The following is a 24,436-nucleotide window of genomic DNA, read 5'->3' on the forward strand; positions in this document are numbered from 1 at the left end:
GACGTTGCTAAAGTAGGCCTGAAGCCTTCCGGGCCAAGGAGAGGTAAGTAACAGTCCATCGGATCATTATACTCGGGGGTCTGAAAAATCCCCCCGACTATAATGATAGCAGTGTTTGTGGGATTCACGGTCTGCGGCCTTACTTACCAATCCTGGATCCTGCTCATAACAGCCTCCGTGGAGTTACTCCAGCAGGTAACGGCCTATCAAAACAAAAAACATCAGGAGCCTGCCGGACCCCTAATGTCCTACCGCAGCTACCTCGGTAGTTACGCCCCTGGTGAGGGTTCAGTCTAAGGCTATGTTCATATCTGCACCAAAGTCTCCAGCGCAGTGTCTGCCAAAAATTGGTTGGAGGAAAAATTCCTGCATGTAGGATTCTTTCCTCCACTGGTTTCAGTTTAAAAACAACAGACATCTGACAGACCTTATTATAGTCAAAGGCATCCATCCGGCTCCTTGTACAACCACTGTTTTAGCGGTCTGCCTCTCGTACATGCAATGTGCAGTGTGAGCCATGTGTAAGTTTGCATCGGCTAACTATTAGCCAGTACTAGTAAATCTAATTCCAGTATTTTACTAAATTCTTGCACTGATGTCTGATGACAGGCTGGACTGACTAGTAGCAGTAGATGTACACAGGACAAGGCAGTCAAACTGAGCGCTACATTAAAGCAACCCTATACGTCCCCTACATTATGTCATACGTGTCTATGGCTGAATTCATACACAATATTCTGATGCTACAGTCAGATATTAATAACAGTCAATAGCAAAATATCAAACAGTCTACAGTCATGGCCAAAAGTTTTGAGAATGATACAAATATTAATTTTTACAAAGTCTACTACTTAAGTTTTTCTAATGGCAATTTGCATATACTCCAGAATGTTATAAAGAGTGATCAGCTTAACAGCAATTACTTGCAAAGTCAATATTTGCCTAAAAAATGAACTTTATCCCCCAAAACACATTTCAACATCATTGCAGCCCTGCCTTAAAAGGACCAGCTAACATCGTTTCAGTGATTGCTCCATTAACACAGGTGTGGGTGTTGATGAGGACAGGGCTGGAGATCAATCTGTCATAATTAAGTACCCACTGGACACTTTAAAAGGAGGCTGGTGCTTGGCATCATTGTTTCTCTTTTGTTAACTATGGTTATCTCTAAAGAAACACGTCCAGTCATCATTGCACTGCACAAAAATGGCCTAACAGGGAAGAGTATCGCAGCTAGAAAGATTGCACCTCAGTCAACAATCTATCACATCATCAAGAACTTCAAGGAGAGAGGTTCCATTGTTGGCAAAAAGGCTCCAGGGCGCCCAAGAAAGACCAGCAAGCACCGAGACTGTCTCTTAAAAGTGTTTCAGCTGCGGGATCAGGCTATCAGCAGTGCAGAGCTTGCTTAGGAATGGCAGCAGGCAGGTGTGAGTGCATCTGCACGCACTGTGAGGCAGAGACTCTTGGAGCAAGGCCTGGTCTCAAGGAGGGCAGCAAAGAAGCCACTTCTCTCCAGAAAAAACATCAGGGACAGACTGATATTCTGCAAAAGGTACAGGGAGTGGACTGCTGAGGACTGGGGTAAAGTCATTTTCTCTGATGAATCCCCTTTTCGATTGTTTGGGACATCTGGAAAACAGCTTATTCGGAGAAGACGAGGTGAGCGCTACCGCCAGTCTTGTCTCATGCCAACTGTAAAGCATCCTGAAACCATTCATGTGTGGGGTTGCTTCTCAGCCATGGGAATCGGCTCTCTCACAGTCTTGCCTAAAAACACAGCCATGAATAAAGAATGGGACCAGAATGTCCTCCAAGATCAACTTCTCCCAACCGTCCAAGAGCAGTTTGGCTATCAACAATGCCTTTTCCAGCATGATGGAGCACCTTGCCATAAAGCAAAGGTGATAACTAAATGGCTCAGAGAACAAAACATAGAGATTTTGGGTCCATGGCCTGGAAACTCCCCAGATCTTATCCCATTGAGAACTTGTGGTCAATCATCAAGAGATGGGTGGACAAACAAAAACCTACAAATTCTGACAAAATGCAAGCATTGATTGTGCAAGAATGGACTGCTATCAGTCAGGATTTGGTCCAGAAGTTGATTGAGAGCATGCCAGGGAGAATTGCAGAGGTCCTGAAGAAGAAGGGTCAACACTGTAAATATTGACTTGCTGCATTAACTCATTCTAACTGTCAATATAAGCTTTTATTACTCATAATATGATTGCAATTATATTTCTGTATGTGATAAAAACATCTGACACACACAGAAAAACCAGAGGGCAGCAGGTCATGTGAAAATAGAAGATTTGTGTCATTCTCAAAACTTTTGGCCATGACTGTACATATACAAGGTTTCGGCATGGATTGTGCTGTGGTTTGGGAATCATTATCCTCTGAATATGACGTTTTCCCCATAAGTTTCTCTAGTGCAAAAATGTCAGAAAAAAAAGACACATATAAAATGTCACAAAATAAAAAATGCACCAAGCACGTGACACCTGGGCTATAGGTGTTCATGTTAGACTGCATTCACACGGAGTAACGTGCTGCTCATTCTGACATGTAAAGACGTGTCAGAGTGAGTGCTGTAAAACAGAACTCCATTGACTTCAATGTGTAGCGCGCGTAAGACGGCACCGATTGAAGTCAATGGGATCTGTTTTACAGCGCTCACTCTGACACGTGTTTACGTGTCAGAAAGAGCGGTGCGTTACTCTGTGGGAATGGAGTCTTATTAGTACGTGGATAGTGGAGTCTTATTAGTACGTGGATAAGACTTTCTTACATGGTGCTGCTACTATGATTGTTACTATTCAGCCGTAGGTGAATTTACTATCTCTATCCCACCCGGATATGGAGAATTCTAAGACCCTAATCATAAAACACTCTAGAAATGAGGGGGGATATACAGGAAGGAAACAGAGAGATGGTTCCTGGAGCATCAGTATTAGGGTTATAAGGAGGGACTGTTACCCCCAAAGAGGGTGACTTGTGTGCCTGTATATTCGGTGCCTGTACTACAGCTGGGGTACTCGGAGGAAACTTTTACAGAGCCCAATCTGATTTATTAAGAACGTGCCCTTTAAGAGCTGCGTTTATGTTGCCACCTGGTCACACACGCCTGTACGTGGCAAGTATAAGAGCGGCAGAGGGACAGCAGTTTTTGTCGGAGGCGAAGCCCCTTTAAAGCTCAGGACCTGAGCGCTGTGCAGCCTCCTCCTCCTCCTCCAGCCCCATCACCTCCTCCCATCCATGCAGTGCTCCGGTGTCCACGTCACCCGCTAGCTGGGGAGTCAGTCAGGCTGCAGTCTCCGGGGCACCTCTGCCAGCACACACCGGGCACCCCCGCCAGCCCTGGGCCAGGCGTGCGCTGCTGCTGCTGCTGCTGCTTCTCACAACTTTCTAGCCGGGCACTAAGTTTGCAGGCACCGATTATTATCGCTCAGTTCTTGTCTGCATCGTCCTGTCTGCTCGGGAAAGATGAATATCTTTAGAATCTTAGGAGACGTCTCCCATTTACTGGCGATGATCATCCTGCTGATGAAGATGTGGAAGACCAAGTCCTGTGCTGGTATGTTGTGGGCACTGGGTGGGGGAGGGGTAGATGTGGGGGAGACATTGGGATTGTATGGTCAGAAGTTTATGGTGACTTCTCTCTGTCATTCTCAGTGTAGTGTTCACTATCAGTGTCCATGATACTGTGCACAGGATTGCAGGACTGTCCTATGTGGCAGGCCTGGTATAAGATGGCACCATCCCAAGGGGGAATTTACCAACCCATGGTTTCGGACATAGATGGGTGTTAATGTGGTGCACCGTTCTGTTCTGCAGCAATGATACACCACATCATTCATTCTGTGCCTTGCAAAAGTGAGCGGGGTGAAGAATAAAGTGGGCTGGGGTGGGGGCGCCTTGGCCCAAGAGACTTCTCATAACCAGAAAACTTCCATAGAACATTGATGAGTATGTTTAGTGTAAAATAACCTGTCCCTAAGGTCGGCCATACATATTAGATTTGGGATGGCTGTTATGCAGCGGTACTGTCTGTTATGGGATTGTTCATACATTAACAAGTGGGTCGCCCGACGAGGAGGGCATTTGGCGCTAGGTTTACTCTAGACCATTCTGCAGAACTTTTCTCTCTGCCAATTTTTGGTGGTTTCTGTGAGCCTCTGGTTTAAAAAAAAAGCAGCAGACTAAGTCTACTGTCAGTTGGCCACGAATGAATATTACTGGCATTTACCTAGCCATTTATCACCCAATAGGGGCGAAACGAGCCATTTTGGCCAATAGATATCTAAAGTGTGTGTCCGGAGTTGGATGTCTCTTACAGTGGGTGTCTCTAAAGGGATTCATTCCCAATCATTTCCCCATGTGAACAGTGCACCAATTCTTGAGAAAATGCGTTTGTCAGTGTATGAGCAATGGAATGATTAATGATTAACAATTAATAACAATTAATGATTGCTTGTCCACTGGGCACCCCTATCTGCTTCCCTCGGCAGCTGCCAAAACTAATGCAGAGAATGGAGCTGGCAGCACAGCCGTGTTCACTATATATCACTATATATCAGCCATACTGACCTACTGCTGCTCACATCCTTCCTGTTCCATTCTCTGTGTTAATTCCGGCACCAGTGGCTGCAGTGAACAGCTGATCAGTGGGGCTGCCAAGTATCGGACCCCCACTAATCTGATATTAATGACATACCCTTGATTGATAATCAGGATCCATGACCCTGAAAAACCCAATTTAGGCCGGGGCCCCACTGGACGGAAACACCACAGGAAACACTGCAGCGTTTTACAGTACAGGCGAAGCGAAAGGGATTCTAGCGAATACCATGCGCACTTTGCGGTAAAAACCGCTGTGCAGACATGCCGTGATTTCCAAAACCGGCACGGTTTTGGAAATCACAGCAAGTCAATTATACCTATGGAAACGCCGGTGGTTTCCCCATAGGTATAATTGAAACAGAAAGTCTGTTGAGGAAAACTCTGCAAACTTTTTGTTTAAAGCGCTGCAGGGAGAACCGCGATACGTTCCTGCAGCACTTTATTGCTGTGGGATGTCCCATGGGGCCTTAGGCTTGGCTATTAGTAGAGCGTTCATAGAGAATGAATGGAGTAGCAGGACACATGCTCAGCCTGGTGCTCTGTCAGATCAAGGAAACCAAACCCCAGTACTCAGGATCAGTGGCGTTCCCAGCACTTGGGCCCCACCGATCATGAAGTTATTCCCTAGAATTTCGTATGACTCTGTAAAGAATTCACCCTCAACCCATCTTCTCTGTCCAGTTATCAGCTCATATGTTTATTCCTGCCTCCCAAAAACTCCTCAAACAACTCTCCCGTCTCTCATACGACTCACTCTTTGACCGCCCACCATCTGATTTCGACTCCATCACTCCACAGAAACCATCCTAAGCAAATTTGTAAGCAACTTACCAAGTGCCATGTCCAAACGACAGTACCCTCTTCTACTCCATCCCTCTTCCTTGACACTGTTGATCACTCCCTCCGGTGAAAAACTTTCTAATGTGTTTGCATCAAAACCTGGATTTCTTCATCCGTGGACCCATTCACTTTCAGGAGCCTGGGCCACAAAACAGATAGGTGTAGTACTGACAGTCCTGAGTTGTGCTTCGGGCCCACAACCCCATACACGGACCTGTGATATTACTTGGGCATGTGTATGGGGCCATTACAATATAAGGGGTCAGTGTGCTAAAATCCTGCAATCTCCAGTAAGGGAACATTTGTATCTGCATCAGAGGCTCCATTCGAAGCTGCTAGTGCAGAGTTTGTCTAAAATCAGGCTGAAAAAGTGCTGTAACCCCCATTATAGTCAATGGGGTGCCCTGGGGATTCGTTGTTACTGGACAGACCCACTTTAAATGTTTAGTCTGTTCTGCTCCTATGACGAAAAAATGGATGAAACAATGCAAGTGTGAAAGAAACCTTAACCTACCGTCGTTACATTGTCTGAAAGGGGTTGCCCAGGCAAAATTTGTATATTTTAAATAGGCCAAAGGAGTTGGAAAAAAAAGTCATCCTCTCCTTTCCCCAGTGCTCTGGTGTCTCCCTGGTGTCTTTCGGGCCAATTGGAAGGACCGAACTGTGCTGGGAAGACTCCGGAGCATCGGGAACAGGCGAGTATGATTTTTTTTCACCTCCCACAGTATATTTTAAATGTTTTTTTTTTCTCCGGACAACCTCTTGAACAGCCTGTACCCCTCCCCTACTATCACCTTCTCGCTTCCCTTATAGATTGTGAGTCCTCGTGAGCAGGGTCCTCTCTCCCATTGTACCGGTTTCTTTTGTATATGTATGTTTCATAGATACATCAATGTGGAATTAATAGTTCATAATAGTTAATGATAAATTATCGATATTTAGGGCCCGGAAAAACCCTTTAATGTTTATAAAAGGTATAAAAAATTTTCTGAAATAATATATAAGATGTATAAAATCCAGAAGTTTATTCCCTTTATAGATCAGTCTTCAGGCTTTGCTCCTGCACAGATCTATAGGTGTACTGTATGAATGTGGCCTCTTATTCTATATCGTAGTTTATGGAAACATACGGCTACTGTTGACTGCTATGGCATGACCATTACACTTCAGGGTAGCAACTCAAAAAACTAAGGTTAACTTTTTCTAGTCTGTTGCTTTTTGCTGTATTCTGAAGACATTCCTACATGATAGCTCCTGTAGTCAGCCAACATGGTCACCTAGACTTCGCTTCTTCACTGTAACTGTACTTGCATTTGTTGCCTTGAGGTAAGACATGTTACAACAAGGCATTCAGCCCATGCAAATAGCTATGACTATTGACATACTGTAGAAAACTGACACTTTCCTAAGATATGAGATAGCTCCTGTAAATAAATAAATTACATTGATAAATCAAAGATGTACGTTAGACATTACAGGTATATACTTTGGTTTATTATTTTATCTCATATTTCCCATTGCCTGGGACAGAAACAGTCCCCTTACCTGGCAGGACATGGGTTGGTGACCACTGTTCTGTAAATAGGTGTGGGTCCTCGAGGTGGGGCTTGTATTTATGAGACATTTAATGCACAGCGCATATATGTCCAAATAAAGACAGCACCAGCAAGAGAAGGGTGCCAGTCTAAAGGTACAGGAAAGTTCCAATATAAAAAAAAGGAAAAATATAGGTGGAACTCTGTAGAAAAATAGTAAAACTTTGCAAGTCTTCAGTAGGTGATACCTTTTTTAATGGCTAACTCATAATGATGACAGAATATGACGTTTCGAAGCTTTCCTCTGAGCTTCTTCTTCAGATATAACTAGTTATATCTGAAGAAGAAGCTCAGAGGAAAGCTTCGAAACGTCATATTCTGTCATCATTATGAGTTAGCCATTAAAAAAGGTATCACCTACTGAAGACTTGCAAAGTTTTTTTTGTTTTTTATATTTTATAACCACTGGCTAACACGGTACCAAAACAAACATTTTCCTTTAGAAAAATAGTGAAAATAATAAACCCACAATTTTTACTATTTTCTATGGAGTGCCACCTGTTTTTTTTAATCATTTTTAAAACATATATCTCTTATATCTATATATAAAAATGAGTTCCTGTCTGTCTGTTCTTTATGCGTAACCAAATGACTGGGCCGATCTTCACCAAATATGCCACACAGGTACATCAGGTGTCCAGGAAGGTTTTAGACCGGGTCTCAGCTTCCTAGGACGTACCATTCCTAAGATACAGTATTCCCAAAATATGACCTGCAATAGCCTACAAGTCTTTCACTCATATTCCAACTGTCATACACACAGTCACATGTTCCTTATCAGCCAATTAAAGCTTGCAGGCGCTTATTCTCCACATGCACACAACTTTACTCCAGGTTTCCTTAACAACCCAGAAATTTCTCTTTGCCTCTGTAGGTCAGCTTTAGTGGGGCAGGGTGCTGTGGATGACACTGTTACATAAGGTCACATACACACAGCTTTACTCCAGGTTTCCATAACAACCATTCACAGGTTTTTCACTCATATCCAAACTGAGATACACATGATAATATGACACTTAAGGACCAATGGAAACTCGCAGGTTCTTCAGTCTTGACATACACACAGTTTTACACTAGGTTTCCATTGCAAGCAAGCTATTTAGGATCTGTATTAGTCAATAGCCGTTTGCAGATCCTTAAATATTCAGTCATATGATGTATATCAGCCAAAATAACTTCACATTTCATTTACCAGGTTTCCATAACAACACAAGCATAAATAGTCCGGACTGCCATACTGGATGTCAGCATTCTTAGAAATTGAAACGTATTTACACTACACACAAATGACATACCAAATAGACCAGTACTAATTCTTATGGGACCACTACACAAACAGAAAATAAATGTACCCATGCAAAGCCAGGTCCTTCTACTAGTATATTATATACTGTATGTTACTATAACCCTGGTACAATTATGCATTACAGTGACCGTAAATCTTAAAGGTATGAGGGTTGGGCAAGTAATGAAATTTTCGATTAATAATATTTAGATTATTTCAAAAAAGCACAACTGTGATTTTCATCGGAATCATGAAATTGATCCTACGCCCGCCCCAGAGTCTGATATATTCCATGCAGGCTTTCTCCTCCCCACCATAATCTATGATCAGCAGTTTCTTCTAGTCAACAGTCACATGTTAGGACGAGGAAGCCACCATCACATATATGTGGCTCCTCGCTGCACCCATCTTTGACTTTTTTTTAGGTTAAAACAAGTAAATTTAGATTAAAGTTGAAAACTGTCCATAAGGTTGAACAAAAATTTAGATTTTATTTTTTAGCCAATTTGACCAGTACGTGTTGTGATTATAGAAAGGTGCCCTATAAGACAGAAGTGCTAGTGTCTGCTGCTGGTGCTGGCCCAAAGCTAACACTTCTGGATCTGGATGTAAAAGTCCAGTGTTTGCTCCACTTATGTAAGGTGTGGACATGTTGCTACGCGGTGTCTGTGGACGACTTCCATATAAAGAGAAGCTGTTCTCCGGTGACAGATTTTCTTTTAGCTTCTGCCAGACGTTGCAGACTCTCAGATGTATGCTTGTGAATGTAGATCATAGCTTTTAATGATAGAGATGGCTCCGTATAATATTAATGTCAGTGGCCAGATAGCCATATAAACAAAATTGTACAGCCTAGAAGAGGAGGATCACAACAATACAGAACACCTACAATTTAGGGTATGTTCACACTGAGTTTTTTCAGACTGATTTTGAGGCCTCAAAAAATTCCTCTCATTCATTTACTGAAGCAGATTTTTTCATCTTGGAAAAAAACTCTGTGTGAACATAACCTAAGGCTAAGGCCCTACGTTGCAGAAACTCAGCTTTTTTTTGCAGATTTTGCTGTGTTTTTTTTTTTTTTTTTTTTTTTTTTTTTTTTTTTAAGACAAAACCAAGAATGACTACAAAGAAAGTAAGAAATATACAGAAACTACTTATACTTCGCCTTTCTGCTCAGTCCACTCCTGGCTTTGACAGCAAAATCTGCATCAGAAAAAGCGCATTTCCGTAACATGAGGCTTCAGTCTAAAGGGGTGCATGGATTTTACTGAATTGCCTTAAAACTTCTTTATAATCCCATTGTATGTCCCTCTTGTACACGGTCACACATATTGTGCATAGCATTTTTTTCCATAAAGTTTTTCATTGTCTTTTTGCAGAGTTTTCCTCTACAGACTTTCTGCCCTATTATAACTATATAGGGAAACCACCAGTGTTTTTGAAAACACAACTTTTCCGCTGCAGATATTTTTAGATTTTTCTGCAGTGTGTGGATGGGAATAGACAGTATCCCATCCACTTTGTGGATAATGTAAAATGCTGGATTTTTTTGGTTGTCAATCTAAATGTTTTTTATTGTGATAAAGTAGTAAAACTTAAGAAAGAAAAACTATTGCAATATCTCAACCCAGAGAATACATTTATCTTATTATTTATGCCATGTCATTAATAGTTTTTTTTTTTGTATTCCCCCTCAAAAAGAGTTAATTAAATTAAATTGTTGAGGTATATGTACCCCAAAATGGTGGCATTAACCATTACAACTTCAAGACTTCAAACTGCTATACTGGTGGAAAAAGAAAAAAAATTATCTTTGTTTTTGATGGCAAAACAAACAAAAAACAAAAATGGCTTTATCATAAAAGGGGTTGTCCAAGATTTTTTAAAATTTTTGGTCTATCGTTAGGCATGGAGTGATCTTATTCCAGATCCATGCACTGTATACTGTAAGTACACACATTAGATGTGCCTTGAACTGTATCTTAAGGAAAGGTCATAAATATAAAAATTACTGGACTACGCCTTTAAGGTCCAAAACAGCCTAGTCACTACTGTGACCGCCAAAGTCAATCAGTGGCCTAAGGAAAGGAACCAGGAAGTCAATCACATACATTACCCATCCCGTGTCCTTTCCGTAGGCCACTGAGGCTGCTGATTGGTCACAATGGTCATGTGCGGTAAGGACTGCCACCAGAACAAGACCATTGGAGCAGCAGGAGTGGACCCTGGTGGTGGGAGACCCCGGAGCATTGGGGGCAGGTTAGCATGATTTATTTTTCCACTTTCCCTGGCCTTCTTACTTAAAACTGTATATCTTGGATTACCCCTTTAATGGTTTATACACTCGGTCATCATGCATGATCATTTATGTACTATGACTAGGATGGGACCGGATACTGTGAGGTGTAATGTGGAAGGCCACAGATACAGTGTGATATCTGATCTACTGATAAACTCAGTTCTTGTACGAAAGTAGATCACACTACTTACTTACTCATGTAATTTCCGTTTGCTCCAAGATTGTGCCGCATGTCATTTTAGCCATATTTAGATACACCAATAGGAATAAGATTTTCCAAGATCTTAGACATTTGATGTTTTTATACTCACATGTGGGTGTAGCTTCCACTTGTCTAGCTTTTATGAAGCTGAAATCCACAATTCTAATGGATCTCATTGGTAGAATATCTGATGTAAAAGAGAACAGACCAAGTATTCATGGAGTGTGGAGATGGAGTGAAGGTTACAGATGGATCAGTAGGTAGGAGAACAGGACGGGTCTTCTTTCATAGGCTTTTGGTTTGACAAAATTATGGCATATGCAAAGAAAATATGCCAACAAATAGGTGGTGGTTATATTCGTGTAAAAATACACTAGATTTTTCATCCAGCATCAGTCACTGTGAGCAGGTGAAGTTTTACTCTGCCTGGTTTACATTGTCTGTTATACAGTCTTTTATTAGACATTGAAGAAGTTTCTTAAAGGGGCTTTCCAGGACTTTTAAACTGATGATCTCAGGATCTGACATCCAGGACCTCCATACATCAGCAGTCTGTAGTGGCAGCGGCACTCCCTGAACATCGCTTCTGCTTCTCACATGAGCTGAGAGTGTCTCTGTCCCATTCAAGTGAATGGGCTAATCTGTGATACCAAGCACAGCCGCTGCAAAAAATGCATGGCACTGTGAGCAACTACACAAATGTACGGGTGTTACCGAGTACTAAAGAGTCTGCAACTCTCATGTAAATGCCGCAGTCTCTTCTAACAGCTGATCGACCAGGGGCCCAGGTGTCGGACCCTCGACAGTGCTCGGCCTCAGGTGTGCTTCTGTGCACCAAAATTAAAATCTTCACTCGTCAGGTACTGATGTAGATTTCATATATAATTCATGTCAGTATTCTGCTGTGACTTATAATAGACTTGTTGGGCTGAGGCATCTGTGGCTAGCCTTGTTCTCAGCCCTGGAGTATATGGGTTTATAAATACCCCATGCACAAAAAATAAAGTGTATGTGTGATATGAGCTTTTTTACAGGAATTTCCTTTTGCACATGTATACACAGGAGATATACAAGATTAAACATTGATATTTTATTGTATTTTATTTTCCAGGTATATCAGGGAAAAGTCAGCTATTGTTTGCTCTTGTATTTACTACGCGCTACTTGGATTTGTTCACGGTATTCTTATCTGTCTATAACACAGTGATGAAGGTAAGGAGAAGCTAGGCATCATCTCATTGTTATATTGTGTTTTTCCACTACATTCTATGCCTATTGGTTATATACACCCTATCAATGGGGGTCCTGAGAATGGAAGCCAGATCCCCCAGTCTCTAATATAGATGATAGCTGTGGTTGCTTTTCCACAATAGTTCATAGAGATATTCAGGAACACTTCATGGAGATTCACCATATAGGAAGTGAGACTGTGACTAGAGATGAGCGAACAGTGTTCTATCGAACACATGTTCGATCGGATATCAGGGTGTTCGCTATGTTCGAATCGAATCGAACACCGCGTGGTAAAGTGCGCCAAAATTCGATTCCCCTCCCACCTTCCCTGGCGCCTTTTTTGCACCAATAACAGTGCAGGGGAGGTGGGACAGGAACTACGACACCGGGGGCATTGAAAAAAATTGGAAAAAGTCATTGGCTGCCGAAATCAGGTGACCTCCATTTTAGACGAATAGTGGATTTCAAATCCGGGTCATATGAGAATGTGAACTTTGTGACTATGAGACAGGGATAGCTGTACAGGCAGGGATAGCTAGGGATAACCTTTATTTAGGGGGGAATGTTATTAAAAATAACTTTTTGGGGCTCTATCGGGTGTGTAATTGTGATTTTTGTGAGATAAACTTTTTCCCATAGGGATGCATTGGCCAGCGCTGATTGGCCAGAGTACGGAACTCGACCAATCAGCGCTGGCTCTGCTGGAGGAGGCGGAGTCTAAGATCGCTCCACACCAGTCTCCATTCAGGTCCGACCTTAGACTCCGCCTCCTCCAGCAGAGCCAGCGCTGATTGGCCGAATTCCGTACTCTGGCCAATCAGCACTGGCTAATGCATTGTATTGGCGTGATGAAGCAGTGCTGAATGTGTGTGCTTAGCACACACATTCAGCTCTACTTCATCGGGCTAATAGAATGCATTGGCCAATCAGCGCTGGCCAATGCATTCTATTAGCTTGATGAAGCAGAGTGTGCACAAGGGTTCAAGCGCACCCTCGGCTCTGATGTAGCAGAGCCGAGGCTGCACAAGGGTTCAAGCGCACCCTCGGCTCTGATGTAGCAGAGCCGAGGCTGCACAAGGGTTCAAGCGCACCCTCGGCTCTGATGTAGCAGAGCCGAGGGTGCACTTGAACCCTTGTGCAGCCTCGGCTCTGCTACTTCAGAGCCGAGGGTGCGCTTGAACCCTTGTGCACCCTCGGCTCTGCTACATCAGAGCCGAGGGTGCGCTTGAACCCTTGTGCACACTCTGCTTCATCAAGCTAATAGAATGCATTGGCCAGCGCTGATTGGCCAATGCATTCTATTAGCCCGATGAAGTAGAGCTGAATGTGTGTGCTAAGCACACACATTCAGCACTGCTTCATCACGCCAATACAATGCATTAGCCAGTGCTGATTGGCCAGAGTACGGAATTCGGCCAATCAGCGCTGGCTCTGCTGGAGGAGGCGGAGTCTAAGGTCGGACCTGAAAGGAGACTGGTGTGGAGCGACCTTAGACTCCGCCTCCTCCAGCAGAGCCAGCGCTGATTGGTCGAGTTCCGTACTCTGGCCAATCAGCGCTGGCCAATGCATTCTATTAGCCCGATGAAGTAGAGCTGAATGTGTGTGCTTAGCACACACATTCAGCTCTACTTCATCGGGCTAATAGAATGCATTGGCCAATCAGCGCTGGCCAATGCATTCTATTAGCGTGAACTGAGTTTGCACAGGGGTTCTAGTGCACCCTCGGCTCTGCTACATCAGATTGCTACATCTGATGTAGCAGTGCCGAGTGTGCATCAGATGTGTAGTTGAGCAAAACTGACTCAGCACTGCTAAGTCTCTGCATTCGCATAGGAATGCATTGGCCAGCCTTCGGCCAATCAGCGCTGGCTCTGCCGGAGGAGGCGGAGTCTAAGGTCGGACCTGAATGGAGACTGGTGTGGAGCGATCTTAGACTCCGCCTCCTCCAGCAGAGCCAGCGCTGATTGGTCGAGTTCCGTACTCTGGCCAATCAGCACTGGCCAATGCATTTCTATGGGGAAAAGTTAGCTTGCGAAAATCGCAAACTGACAGGGATTTCCATGAAATAAAGTGACTTTTATGCCCCCACACATGCTTCCCCTGCTGTCCCAGTGTCATTCCAGGGTGTTGGTATCATTTCCTGGGGTGTCATAGTGGACTTGGTGACCCTCCAGACACGAATTTGGGTTTCCCCCTTAACGAGTATATGTTCCCCATAGACTATAATGGGGTTCGAAACCCATTCGAACACTCGAACAGTGAGCGGCTGTTCGAATCGAATTTCGAACCTCGAACATTTTAGTGTTCGCTCATCTCTAACTGTGACTTTTGTAGATAGGAGAAAGACATATAATTCCCCGTAGCTCAGTATGAGATTACATAAAGCAAAGGAAGTGAAGGATCTCGTGAATTTTCAGATAGACAGCAAGAAATAAATAAGGTAACACTATCTGCATGTTATATAGATTTTAGGAATAGGTACGTAATTACTGGAGTGTGGCGTTAAATCTGCATGCTGTCAGTTGTCATGAGTCAGGTGAGAATCCTCAAAAGCAAGCTCTCCCCTCCGATAATGGGAATACTACTGCAGACATAACAAGGACACTCACCAGTGACATGAGCTCCTTAAGATTTTCACATTCTCAGTCTCTCATGGGTCCTACCCCTGGAAACTGCATCTGCCTCAAAAATGGGGTTCCCCGACTCCAATGTCTTATAGTGACCCATTTCCTACACAGCTGCAGGTCCCATAGAGGTTTCTACGTGAATGAATTATTAGTACTACACAGGAGGTAAAACTCCTTAAACCCAATACGACCTTTAACCTTACATATTCCCTCATTTCTCCACAGATCATATTCTTATTTTGTGCATATATCACAATTTATCTGATCTACGTGAGGTTTCGGAAGACATATGACAGTGAGAATGATACATTCCGACTGGAATTTCTCTTGGTGCCTGTTATTGGGCTCTCCTTCTTAGAAAACTATGAATTCACACCTCTGGAGGTAAGAGGCCAATATCTAAAACCAAGAACGCTACAGCTAACAGTGTAATGTTGTATTACATAGGAATTGTCTTTATTATATTAATTTACTAATACCGCTAGCTCGAGTTACGCAGATGAGAATGAATGATACAATCTGCTGGGGCTAAACAAGTTGAAAATTAACCCCTTCTTGGCATTTGCTGTAAGGTTATAGCAGATGATGGGACATTAAAAATATGGTGCCCATGAAAAGCGAAGTGAGGGCCGTTTTTTTGTTGCAGATTTTGCTTTGTTTTTTTGAGCCAAAGCCAGGAGTGGATTGAGCAGAAGGTAGAAGTATAAGAATTTCCTAGATATTTCCTATTCCTTTTTTAGCCATTCTTGGCTTTGGCTCAAAAAGGCGCAAAAAAAGCTGCATTACCGCAAGGTGGAGCCTCAGCCTAAGCAAGAAAGCTGACAAACAAATCTCTGGTAGTAACAAAGGGCAAATGTTACATGAGTGATTAGGTATTATCTCCTATAGGCCGGGGCCCCACGTGACGAAAACGCCGCAGCATATTACAGTCACTGCAGCGTAGATTCTAGCAAATCCATCCTCTCATTGCAGAAAAATATATGCAGTGGAAACCACCGTGGTTTTGGAAATCGCAGCCTGTCAATTATACCTACAGTAACATCAGCAATTTCTCTGTAGGTATAATCGAAGCAAAAAGTCGATAGTGAGCCCCATATAGGGATCACAATGTACTTTTTTTTCCTATCAGTATGTCTTTGTAGAATGGGAGGAAAGCCACACAAACATGGCGAGAACATACAAACTCCTTGCAGATGTTGTTCCTGGTGGGATTCAAACCCAGGACTCCGGCACTGCAAGGCTGCAGTGCTAACCACTGAGCCACCATGTTCCCCCTAGTCTGCAGAGTGTCTGTGAAAAGCACTGCGGGAAAAACCATTCATTTCCGCCACAGTTTTTTCCACAGACCTTTTTTTACTGTTGGCTTTAGCCATAAGATAGCTCTAAAGTCAGATGAGATTTAAGTATAACAACATAGTACAATTGTCAGACTGGAACAAGTATTGTAATATACACCTTCACAAATATTGACAAAGGTCTTGCTGGTGTTTGCTAGCTGAAAGTGATGCAGAACAAAAACTAAAGTAGAATAACAAATGATATCCCTATAACCCTTTCTACATTTCATAAGCTATGAAGTCCACAGTTACAGTGGGGCAAAAAAGTATTTAGTCAGTCACCAATAGTGCAAGTTCCACCACTTAAAAAGATGAGAGGCGTCTGTAATTTACATCATAGGTAGACCTCAACTATGAGAGACAAAATAAGAAAACAAATCCAGAAAATCACATTGTCAGATTTTGTAAGAATTTATTTGCAAATTATGGTGGAAAATAAGTATTTGGTCAGTAACAAAATTTCATCTCAATATTTTGTTATATATCCTTTGTTGGCAATGACAGAGGTCAAACGTATTCTGTAAGTCTTCACAAGGTTGGCACACACTGTTGTTGGTATGTTGGCCCATTCCTCCATGCAGATCTCCTCTAGAGCAGTGATGTTTTGGGGCTGTCGCTTGGCAACACGGACTTTCAACTCCCTCCAAAGGTTTTCTCTAGGGTTGAGATCTGGAGACTGGCTAGGCCACTCCAGGACCTTGAAATGCTTCTTACAAAGCCACTCCTTCGTTGCCCTGGCGGTGTGCTTTGGATCATTGTCATGTTGAAAGACCCAGCCACGTTTCATCTTCAATGCCCTTGCTGATGGAAGGAGGTTTGCACTCAAAATCTCACGATACATGGCTCCATTCATTCTTTCATGTACCCGGATCAGTCGTCCTGGCCCCTTTGCAGAGAAACAGCCCCAAAGCATGATGTTTCCACCCCCATGCTTTACAGTAGGTATGGTGTTTGATGGATGCAACTCAGTATTCTTTTTCCTCCAAACACGAAAAGTTGTGTTTCTACCAAACAGTTCCAGTTTGGTTTCATCAGACCATAGGACATTCTCCCAATACTCTTCTGGATCATCCAAATGCTCTCTAGCAAACTTCAGACGGGCCCGGACATGTACTGGCTTAAGCAGTGGGACACGTCTGGCACTGCAGGATCTGAGTCCCTGGCGGCGTAGTGTGTTACTGATGGTAGGCTTTGTTACATTGGTCCCAGCTCTCTGCAGTTCATTCACTAGGTCCCCCCCGCGTGGTTCTGGGATTTTTGCTCACCGTTCTTGTGATCATTTTGACCCCACGGGGTGAGATTTTGCATGGAGCCCCAGATTGAGGGAGATTATCAGTGGTCTTGTATGTCTTCCATTTTCTAATGATTGCTCCCACAGTTAATTTCTTCAATCCAAGCTGGTTGCCTATTGCAGATTCAGTCTTCCCAGCCTGGTACAGGGATACAATTTTGTTTCTGGTGTCCTTTGACAGCTCTTTGGTCTTCACCATAGTGGAGTTTGGAGTCTGACTGTTTGAGGGTGTGCACAGGTGTCTTTTTATACTGATAACAAGTTTAAACAGGTGCCATTACTACAGGTAATGAGTGGAGGAAAGAGGAGACTCTTAAAGAAGAAGTTACAGGTCTGTGAGGGCCAGAAATCTTGATTGTTTGTAGGTGACCAAATACTTATTTTCCACCATAATTTGCAAATAAATTCTTACAAAATCAGACAATGTGATTTTCTGGATTTGTTTTCTCATTTTGTCTCTCATAGTTGAGGTCTACCTATGATGTAAATTACAGACGCCTCTCATCTTTTTAAGTGGTGGAACTTGCACTATTGGTGACTGACTAAATACTTTTTTGCCCCACTGTATATATTAGAAATACTATAAACCTAATGCACACCTTACAAATGTCCTTCAGTATGCCAAATAAAAATTGGGGTACGCCATGCCATTCTTCATAGGACACTAGGGGAAAATTTCTCTAAAATAAGATGTGATAGAAAATTCTGTTCTTTTTTCATCCAGAGTCCTTGAGCTGCGTATTTTCAGCAGCTACATTTGTCTGCATACAGTAGTGATGTACCATTTGTGCTAGGGGGCGCTGCAGCAAGTCACAAGCTGCTATGCCTTTTGTGAAGAGGTGATTGCTGAGGCCTTTTAAACAGCAGCGAGTATTACTTTGTCATGTTTATAGGCCCCTCAGCAGCACTATTAGGGTATGTTCACATGGAGGAAAAGGTTGCGGAAACCTTTTCCACCGTGTGAACATTACAAGCGGCTCAACGCAACGTAATGCCGATGCAGCATCAGCATTCTATCACCGTATTCTGCTCCTGTGTGGGCCCAAATGAATGGGCCTACACTGGAACATGTCTCGAGCCGTGGATGCCTGATTCAGCTGCGGAATTGGGCAAGATAGGGCATGTCGCTTCTTTTTTTCCGCTACTACCTAGTGGAAAAAAGAAGAGAGCGGCTTCCATTGAAGTCAATGGGAGCAAAATCCGCTGGGAAAAAAACTCTATGTGAACATACCCTTAAATAATAAAATTTTGAGCGGGACAACCCCTCAATAATATAGAACCTTGTGACCACAAATGGTATACAGCTGGATGGTGACCGGACAAGAGGAAGCCTAGGTGTAGAATAGCACGAGGGTGAAAATAGCATAATTGCTAGCAGGACAGAGGTAGATAGCAACCAAGGCAAGTAGCACGATACACACAGGCTGGTAGTGAGTGGCAGGACACACAGGCTGATAGTGGGTGTCAGGACACACAGGTTGGTAATGGTAGCAGGACACACAGGCTGGTAGTAGGTGTCAGGACACACAGGCTGGTAGTGGGTATCAGGACATACAGGCTGGTAGTAGGTGTCAGGACACACAGGATGGTAGTAGGTTGCAGGACACACAGGATGGTAGTAGGTATCAGGACATACAGGCTGGTAGTAGGTATCAGGACACACAGGCTGGTAGTAGGTATCAGGACATACAGGCTGGTAGTGGGTTGCAGGACACACAGGCTGGTAATGGTAGCAGGACACACAGGCTGGTAGTAGGTGTCAGGACACACAGGCTGGTAGTAGGTATCAGGACATACAGGCTGGTAGTAGGTGTCAGGACACACAGGATGGTAGTGGGTGTCAGGACATACAGGCTGGTAGTAGGTGTCAGGACACACAGGATGGTAGTAGGTATCAGGACACACAGGCATCTCCTTAAGTGAAACACTTTATGACATTTTGCTGTTGCTATTAAAACAGAGGTTCACTTATATTTTCTTCTTGCACTGTGATATCTAATCATTGTGCTCAATAAAAGATAAAACTGGTACAATTGTTTGTGCTATTAGATTGTGTTTATCTATAACAACCATAATAATTAGAACAGATCACATTTTAATTAGTAATTAGAAGTCCAATTCCAATGTACTTACTTATTCTTACACCTGTGGGTAACTCATGGGTGTCATGCACTTTTGAGATCGAACTGCTGGTAAACATCCAAGTGCTACAGCCAACAAATGACCTACAAGGGGGTCCATAATTGTGCAGCTGCTCAAAGACCCCTAAATGTGACAAATGGAGAGCACATGTCCCTTCTTATTGGTAAGGAGTGAAAATATCCTGAAGAAAAGTTCCAGGATATAGGTGTCACCTATGTACAGAGAATGATCTTTCCTCCTGTCACCTGCAGTGTCTTCATTCTTTACACAGACACAAAGAACCATTAAGGTAACCGCCATGGACTTTATGTCATGGGCAGTGTAGCAGGGGAGGTTGAGTCTCTGACTGTCAGATGCAGCCTGGGATCAAGAGAAGATAAAGAAGGCTTCTAACCATTTCTGTTGTCTCCTTTTCACATATATAGCCCTCAATGACTCCTATGTAATGAGCACAGGCAGTGGCAGAGCTGCTGCCTCTAATGGTCCTGGGGAACACTGGGAGACTCCGGCACTGCAGAGCTGATGGGCCTTAGGAGACTCAAGTCAGTTCACCACTCTGCCAACAAATATTTCCCCCTGTAACTGGGGCTCCTTTGGATGTTCCATTTACTGTGAAAATCTGAAACTTGCACAAAAAAATAATTAATAAACTGAATGTCCCCCAGGAGTCTTTTATGATTGTACTTCCTAAGGGTAAGATTGTACGGTCTCCTTTGTGATAACCAGACCACATACTGAATGAATGTGACATTTTGAGATTTCAGGACGTACTGTATTTGTGATGACATAATCTGGATGTAGATGATATATTGTATCTTGTTCATTTTAGATACTCTGGACATTTTCGATTTACCTGGAATCTGTGGCCATTCTGCCCCAGCTCTTTATGATCAGTAAGACCGGCGAAGCTGAATCCATCACCACGCACTACCTCTTCTTCTTGGGCTTATACCGTATGCTTTACTTGGCCAACTGGATCTGGCGCTACCACACAGAGAATTTCTACGACCAGATAGCTGTGGTCTCTGGAGTTGTACAGACCATCTTCTACTTTGACTTTTTCTACCTCTACATCACTAAAGGTAGGAATTCTAAAACAGGAGAGATTAACTAATGGTAACTATGTAAAAACAGTTTATAGATACTTTCACTTTCCTCTTTATTCATGTTGGCAGTTCGGTTGTAACACCAGGACTATTACTAGAGTTGTTTAATACCAGGTAGCAATGTCCTGCGTGTTGGATAGGTCAGCAGTATCAGATCAGTGCTGGTCCACTAATCACATGATATTTGCACAGTGTACAGAGCCAGACGCAGGGGCTCCATATACCGTGTAGTGGCCATATCTCACTATTGAAGCTAAGCTTCTATTCACTTGAATTCCAGTTGAGCACAATACAGTTATTACAGTGTAGATAGCCATCTGCTCCATGCAGGTAACAAATAATCCTCGGCATGGTGGGTTTCAGACCCTGCCCATCTGATAGTGATGATTCTAAGATTCCTTTCACTTTTATTATGTTTTAGTGAAATACATAAGACATGATATATAAATGTAAATTCTATTTTTTGTCTCCCCAAAAAGTTCTTCGTGGCAAGAAGCTCAGTCTGCCTATGCCTGTTTAATACCATGACTCCGGGACCCAACCCTAATGAACTATTGAGCAAGCTATGGACTAAGCGGAGGACAGCATTGCTCTCGATTCACTCTACGTGCCTTATTAACTCCTTCCACAATTGGGTGATGACAGTATACTTGGTTTTATATTTTTGTTTCTTTCCTGATAATAAAATATATTTGGGATACACCCTTGTAAATATCTTTGTACAAATAAATGAAGCAATGGTGCTCTCTAGACACTTTTTAAGTGAAGGTTTTTTGTTTTTTTTTGTTTATCTTTGATTTACAGTTTCTTGCCATTATGACAGATTTGTCAGCAGTCTATTTCTGAAGCTCATGAGCATGTAATGGGTATGGATATGAGAGAGGATCTGGGAATTCAGACTGCAACCTAGTGGCTGAATAGGCAGGGTGTATAGTCATTCTGGAGTTTTAGGGAGAGTTCACACAGAGTTTTGGACAGAATCCGCTTTAAAAAAAAAAAAAAAAAAAACACTTCCTAAGCTAAACATACCTGAATTCTGGCTCAATTTGGACAAAAAAAAAAGAAAAAAGTATTATATATATACCTGCCCTGTACCTCATTCAGTATGTGTTATACAGTGTTGGCCAAAAGTATTGGCACCCCTGCAATTCTGTCAGATAATACTCATTTTCTTCCAGAAAATGATTGCAATCACAAATTCTTTGGTATTATTATCTTCATTTAATTTGTCTTCAATGGAAAACCAGAAAAAGAATTGTCAAAAAGCCAAATTGGATATAATTCCACACCAAACATAAAAAAAGGGGTGGACAAATGTATTGGCACTGTTTGAAAAATCATGTGATACTTCTCTAATTTGTGTAATTAACAGCACCTGTTACTTACCCGAGGCACCTAACAGGTGGTGGCAATAACTAAATCACACTTGCAGCCAGTTGAACTGGATTAAAGTTGACTCAACCTCTGTCCTGTGTCCTTGTATGTACCACATTGAGCACGGAGAAAAGAAGACCAAAGAACTGTCTGAGGACTTGAGAAGCAAAATTGTGAGGAAGCATGAGCAATCTCAAGGCTATAAGTCCATCTCCAAAGACCTGAATGTTCCTGTGTCTACCGTGCGCAGTGTCATCAAGACGTTTAAAGCCCATGGCACTGTGGCTAACCTCCCTAGATGTGGACGGAAAAGAAAAATTGACGATTGATTTCAAAGCAAGATTGTGCGGATGGTAGATAAAGAACCTCGACTAACATCCAAACAAGTTCAAGCTGCCCTGCAGTCCGAGGGTACAACAGTGTCACCCCGTACTATCCATCGGCGTCTGAATGAAAAGGGACTGTATGGTAGGAGACCCAGGAAGACCCCACTTCTTACCCAGAGACATAAAAAAGCCAGGCTGGAGTTTGCCAAAACTTACCTGAGAAAGCCAAAAACATTTTGGAAGAATGTTCTCTGGTTAGATGAGACAAAAGTAGAGTTTTTTGGGAAAAGTCATCAACATAGAGTTTACAGGAAAAAAAAAGAAAAAAAAGAAGAAGAGGCCTTCAAAGAAAAGAACACGGTCGCTACAGTTAAACATGGCGGCGGTTCCTTGATGTTTTGGGGTTGCTTTGCTGCCTCTGGCACTGGACTGCTTGACCGTGTGCATGGCATTATGAAGTCTGAAGACTACCAACACATTTTGCAGCAGAATGTGAGGCCCAGTGTGAGAAAGCTGGGTCTCCCTCAGAGGTCATGGGTCTTTCAGCAGGACAATGACCCAAAACACACTTCAAAAAGCACTAGAAAATGGTTTGAGAGAAAGCACTGGAGACTAGAGATGAGCGAACACTGTTTGGATCAGCCGATCCGAACAGCACGCACCCATAGAAATGAATGGAAGCACCTGTGACGCCGGCAAAGTCAGCGTCACAGGTGCTTCCATTCATTTCTATGGGTGCGTGCTGTTTGGATCGGCTGATCCAAACAGTGTTCGCTCATCTCTACTGGAGACTTCTAAAGTGGCCCGCATTCAGTCCAGACCTGAATCCCATAGAACACCTGTGGAGAGAGCTCAGTTTGGAGAAGGCTCCATTCACATCTCAGGGACCTGGAGCAGTTTGCCAAAGAAGAATGGTCTAAAATTCCAGCAGAGCATTGTAAGAAATTCATTGCTGGTTACCGGAAGCGATTGTTCGCAGTTATTGTGTCTAAAGATTGTGCTACTAAGTATTAGGCTGAGGGGGCCAATACTTTTGTCCGGCCCATTTTTAGAGTTTTGTGTAAAACGATCAATGATTTGACTTTTTTTTCATTCTCTTTTGTGTTTTTTCATTACCAGCAAAATAAATGAAGATAATAATACCAAAGAGTTTGTGCTTGCAATCATTTTCTGGAAGACACTGAGTATTATCTGACAGAATTGCAGGGGTGCCAATACTTTTGGCCAACACTGTAGATACTTTTTTGCACACCACTCAACAAGTTAGCCTGGCTCAAAAATATGCAAAGTTTGGTTTTTGGATTACTTTTTGTTCAAGATTAGCAAAAAAAATAAGGCTAGGTTCACATCTGCACTGGGAGAGTCCGACCGCCAAAATAGCAGTTACTCGCAGACATAGGACTATAATGCGGTTCATTGGACTTTCATCGTTTTTACACTGAATCCAGCAGAGAGAAAAGTCTTCTGTACAGGACTTTCTTCTCCACCGATTTCTGCCAGTTTCTGTGCAGGTGTGAACATAGGGAGCATTCATGGTTAGTATTGTCCGTTGCTAGCATCCATTACAAAATGTTAACGGACGCTAACAGATTTGTCATAACTTCATAAAAAGATCTCAATGGAACTTGATCTGTTGTTTTTTTTTGTTTTTTTTTAGCAGCCATAATATTCGGGGGGGGGGGGGGGGGCAGGACTTTTGTGTCTGTTCAAAAGACTTATGGCAGGCATTAAGTGTCTATAGCTAACGGACAGTAATGGATGGTCATCCATTTAAAGGGACTTTATCAATTAGGAAGAGTCATTTTTAACTAAGCACATACTTGCATAGCCTTTAGAAAGGCTATTCCACACATACCTTTTGTATTGAAATCCCCTCAGTAGTTTTTGAATGAGACAGTTTTTATTCATATGCTAATTAGCCTCCAGCAAGCACCGGAAGTCTCAGTGAGCACTGTCTCTGCTATGTGTGAGAGCAGGTAGGTGAGGCGGCAGCAGCCTGTGGAGAGTGTGCTCACTGAAACTTCCAATGCATGCTGGAGGCTAATTAGCATATGAATAAAATTTGTCTCATTTAAAAACTACTGAGGCAATTTATATACAAAAGGTTCGTGTGGAATAGCCTTTCTAATGACTATGCAAGTATAGGTTTAGTT

At 42.8% G+C, this 24,436-nt stretch overlaps 1 protein-coding gene across 1 annotated transcript; it reads left to right on the top strand.

The window, feature by feature from the left end:
- The first annotated feature begins 3,400 nt into the window (after positions 1 to 3,400).
- Positions 3,401 to 21,285, top strand: KDELR3 (KDEL endoplasmic reticulum protein retention receptor 3). Its single transcript, XM_075287467.1, has 5 exons — positions 3,401 to 3,580; positions 11,959 to 12,059; positions 14,933 to 15,091; positions 20,307 to 20,559; positions 21,063 to 21,285. Exons 1-5 carry the CDS (start codon positions 3,490 to 3,492, stop codon positions 21,101 to 21,103), a joined length of 645 nt encoding a protein of 214 aa, XP_075143568.1. The 5' UTR covers positions 3,401 to 3,489; the 3' UTR covers positions 21,104 to 21,285.
- Positions 21,286 to 24,436: the final 3,151 nt, after the last annotated feature.

This window comes from Leptodactylus fuscus, chromosome 9, assembly GCF_031893055.1.
Source record: "Leptodactylus fuscus isolate aLepFus1 chromosome 9, aLepFus1.hap2, whole genome shotgun sequence".
Classification (NCBI taxonomy): Eukaryota; Metazoa; Chordata; class Amphibia; order Anura; family Leptodactylidae; genus Leptodactylus; species Leptodactylus fuscus.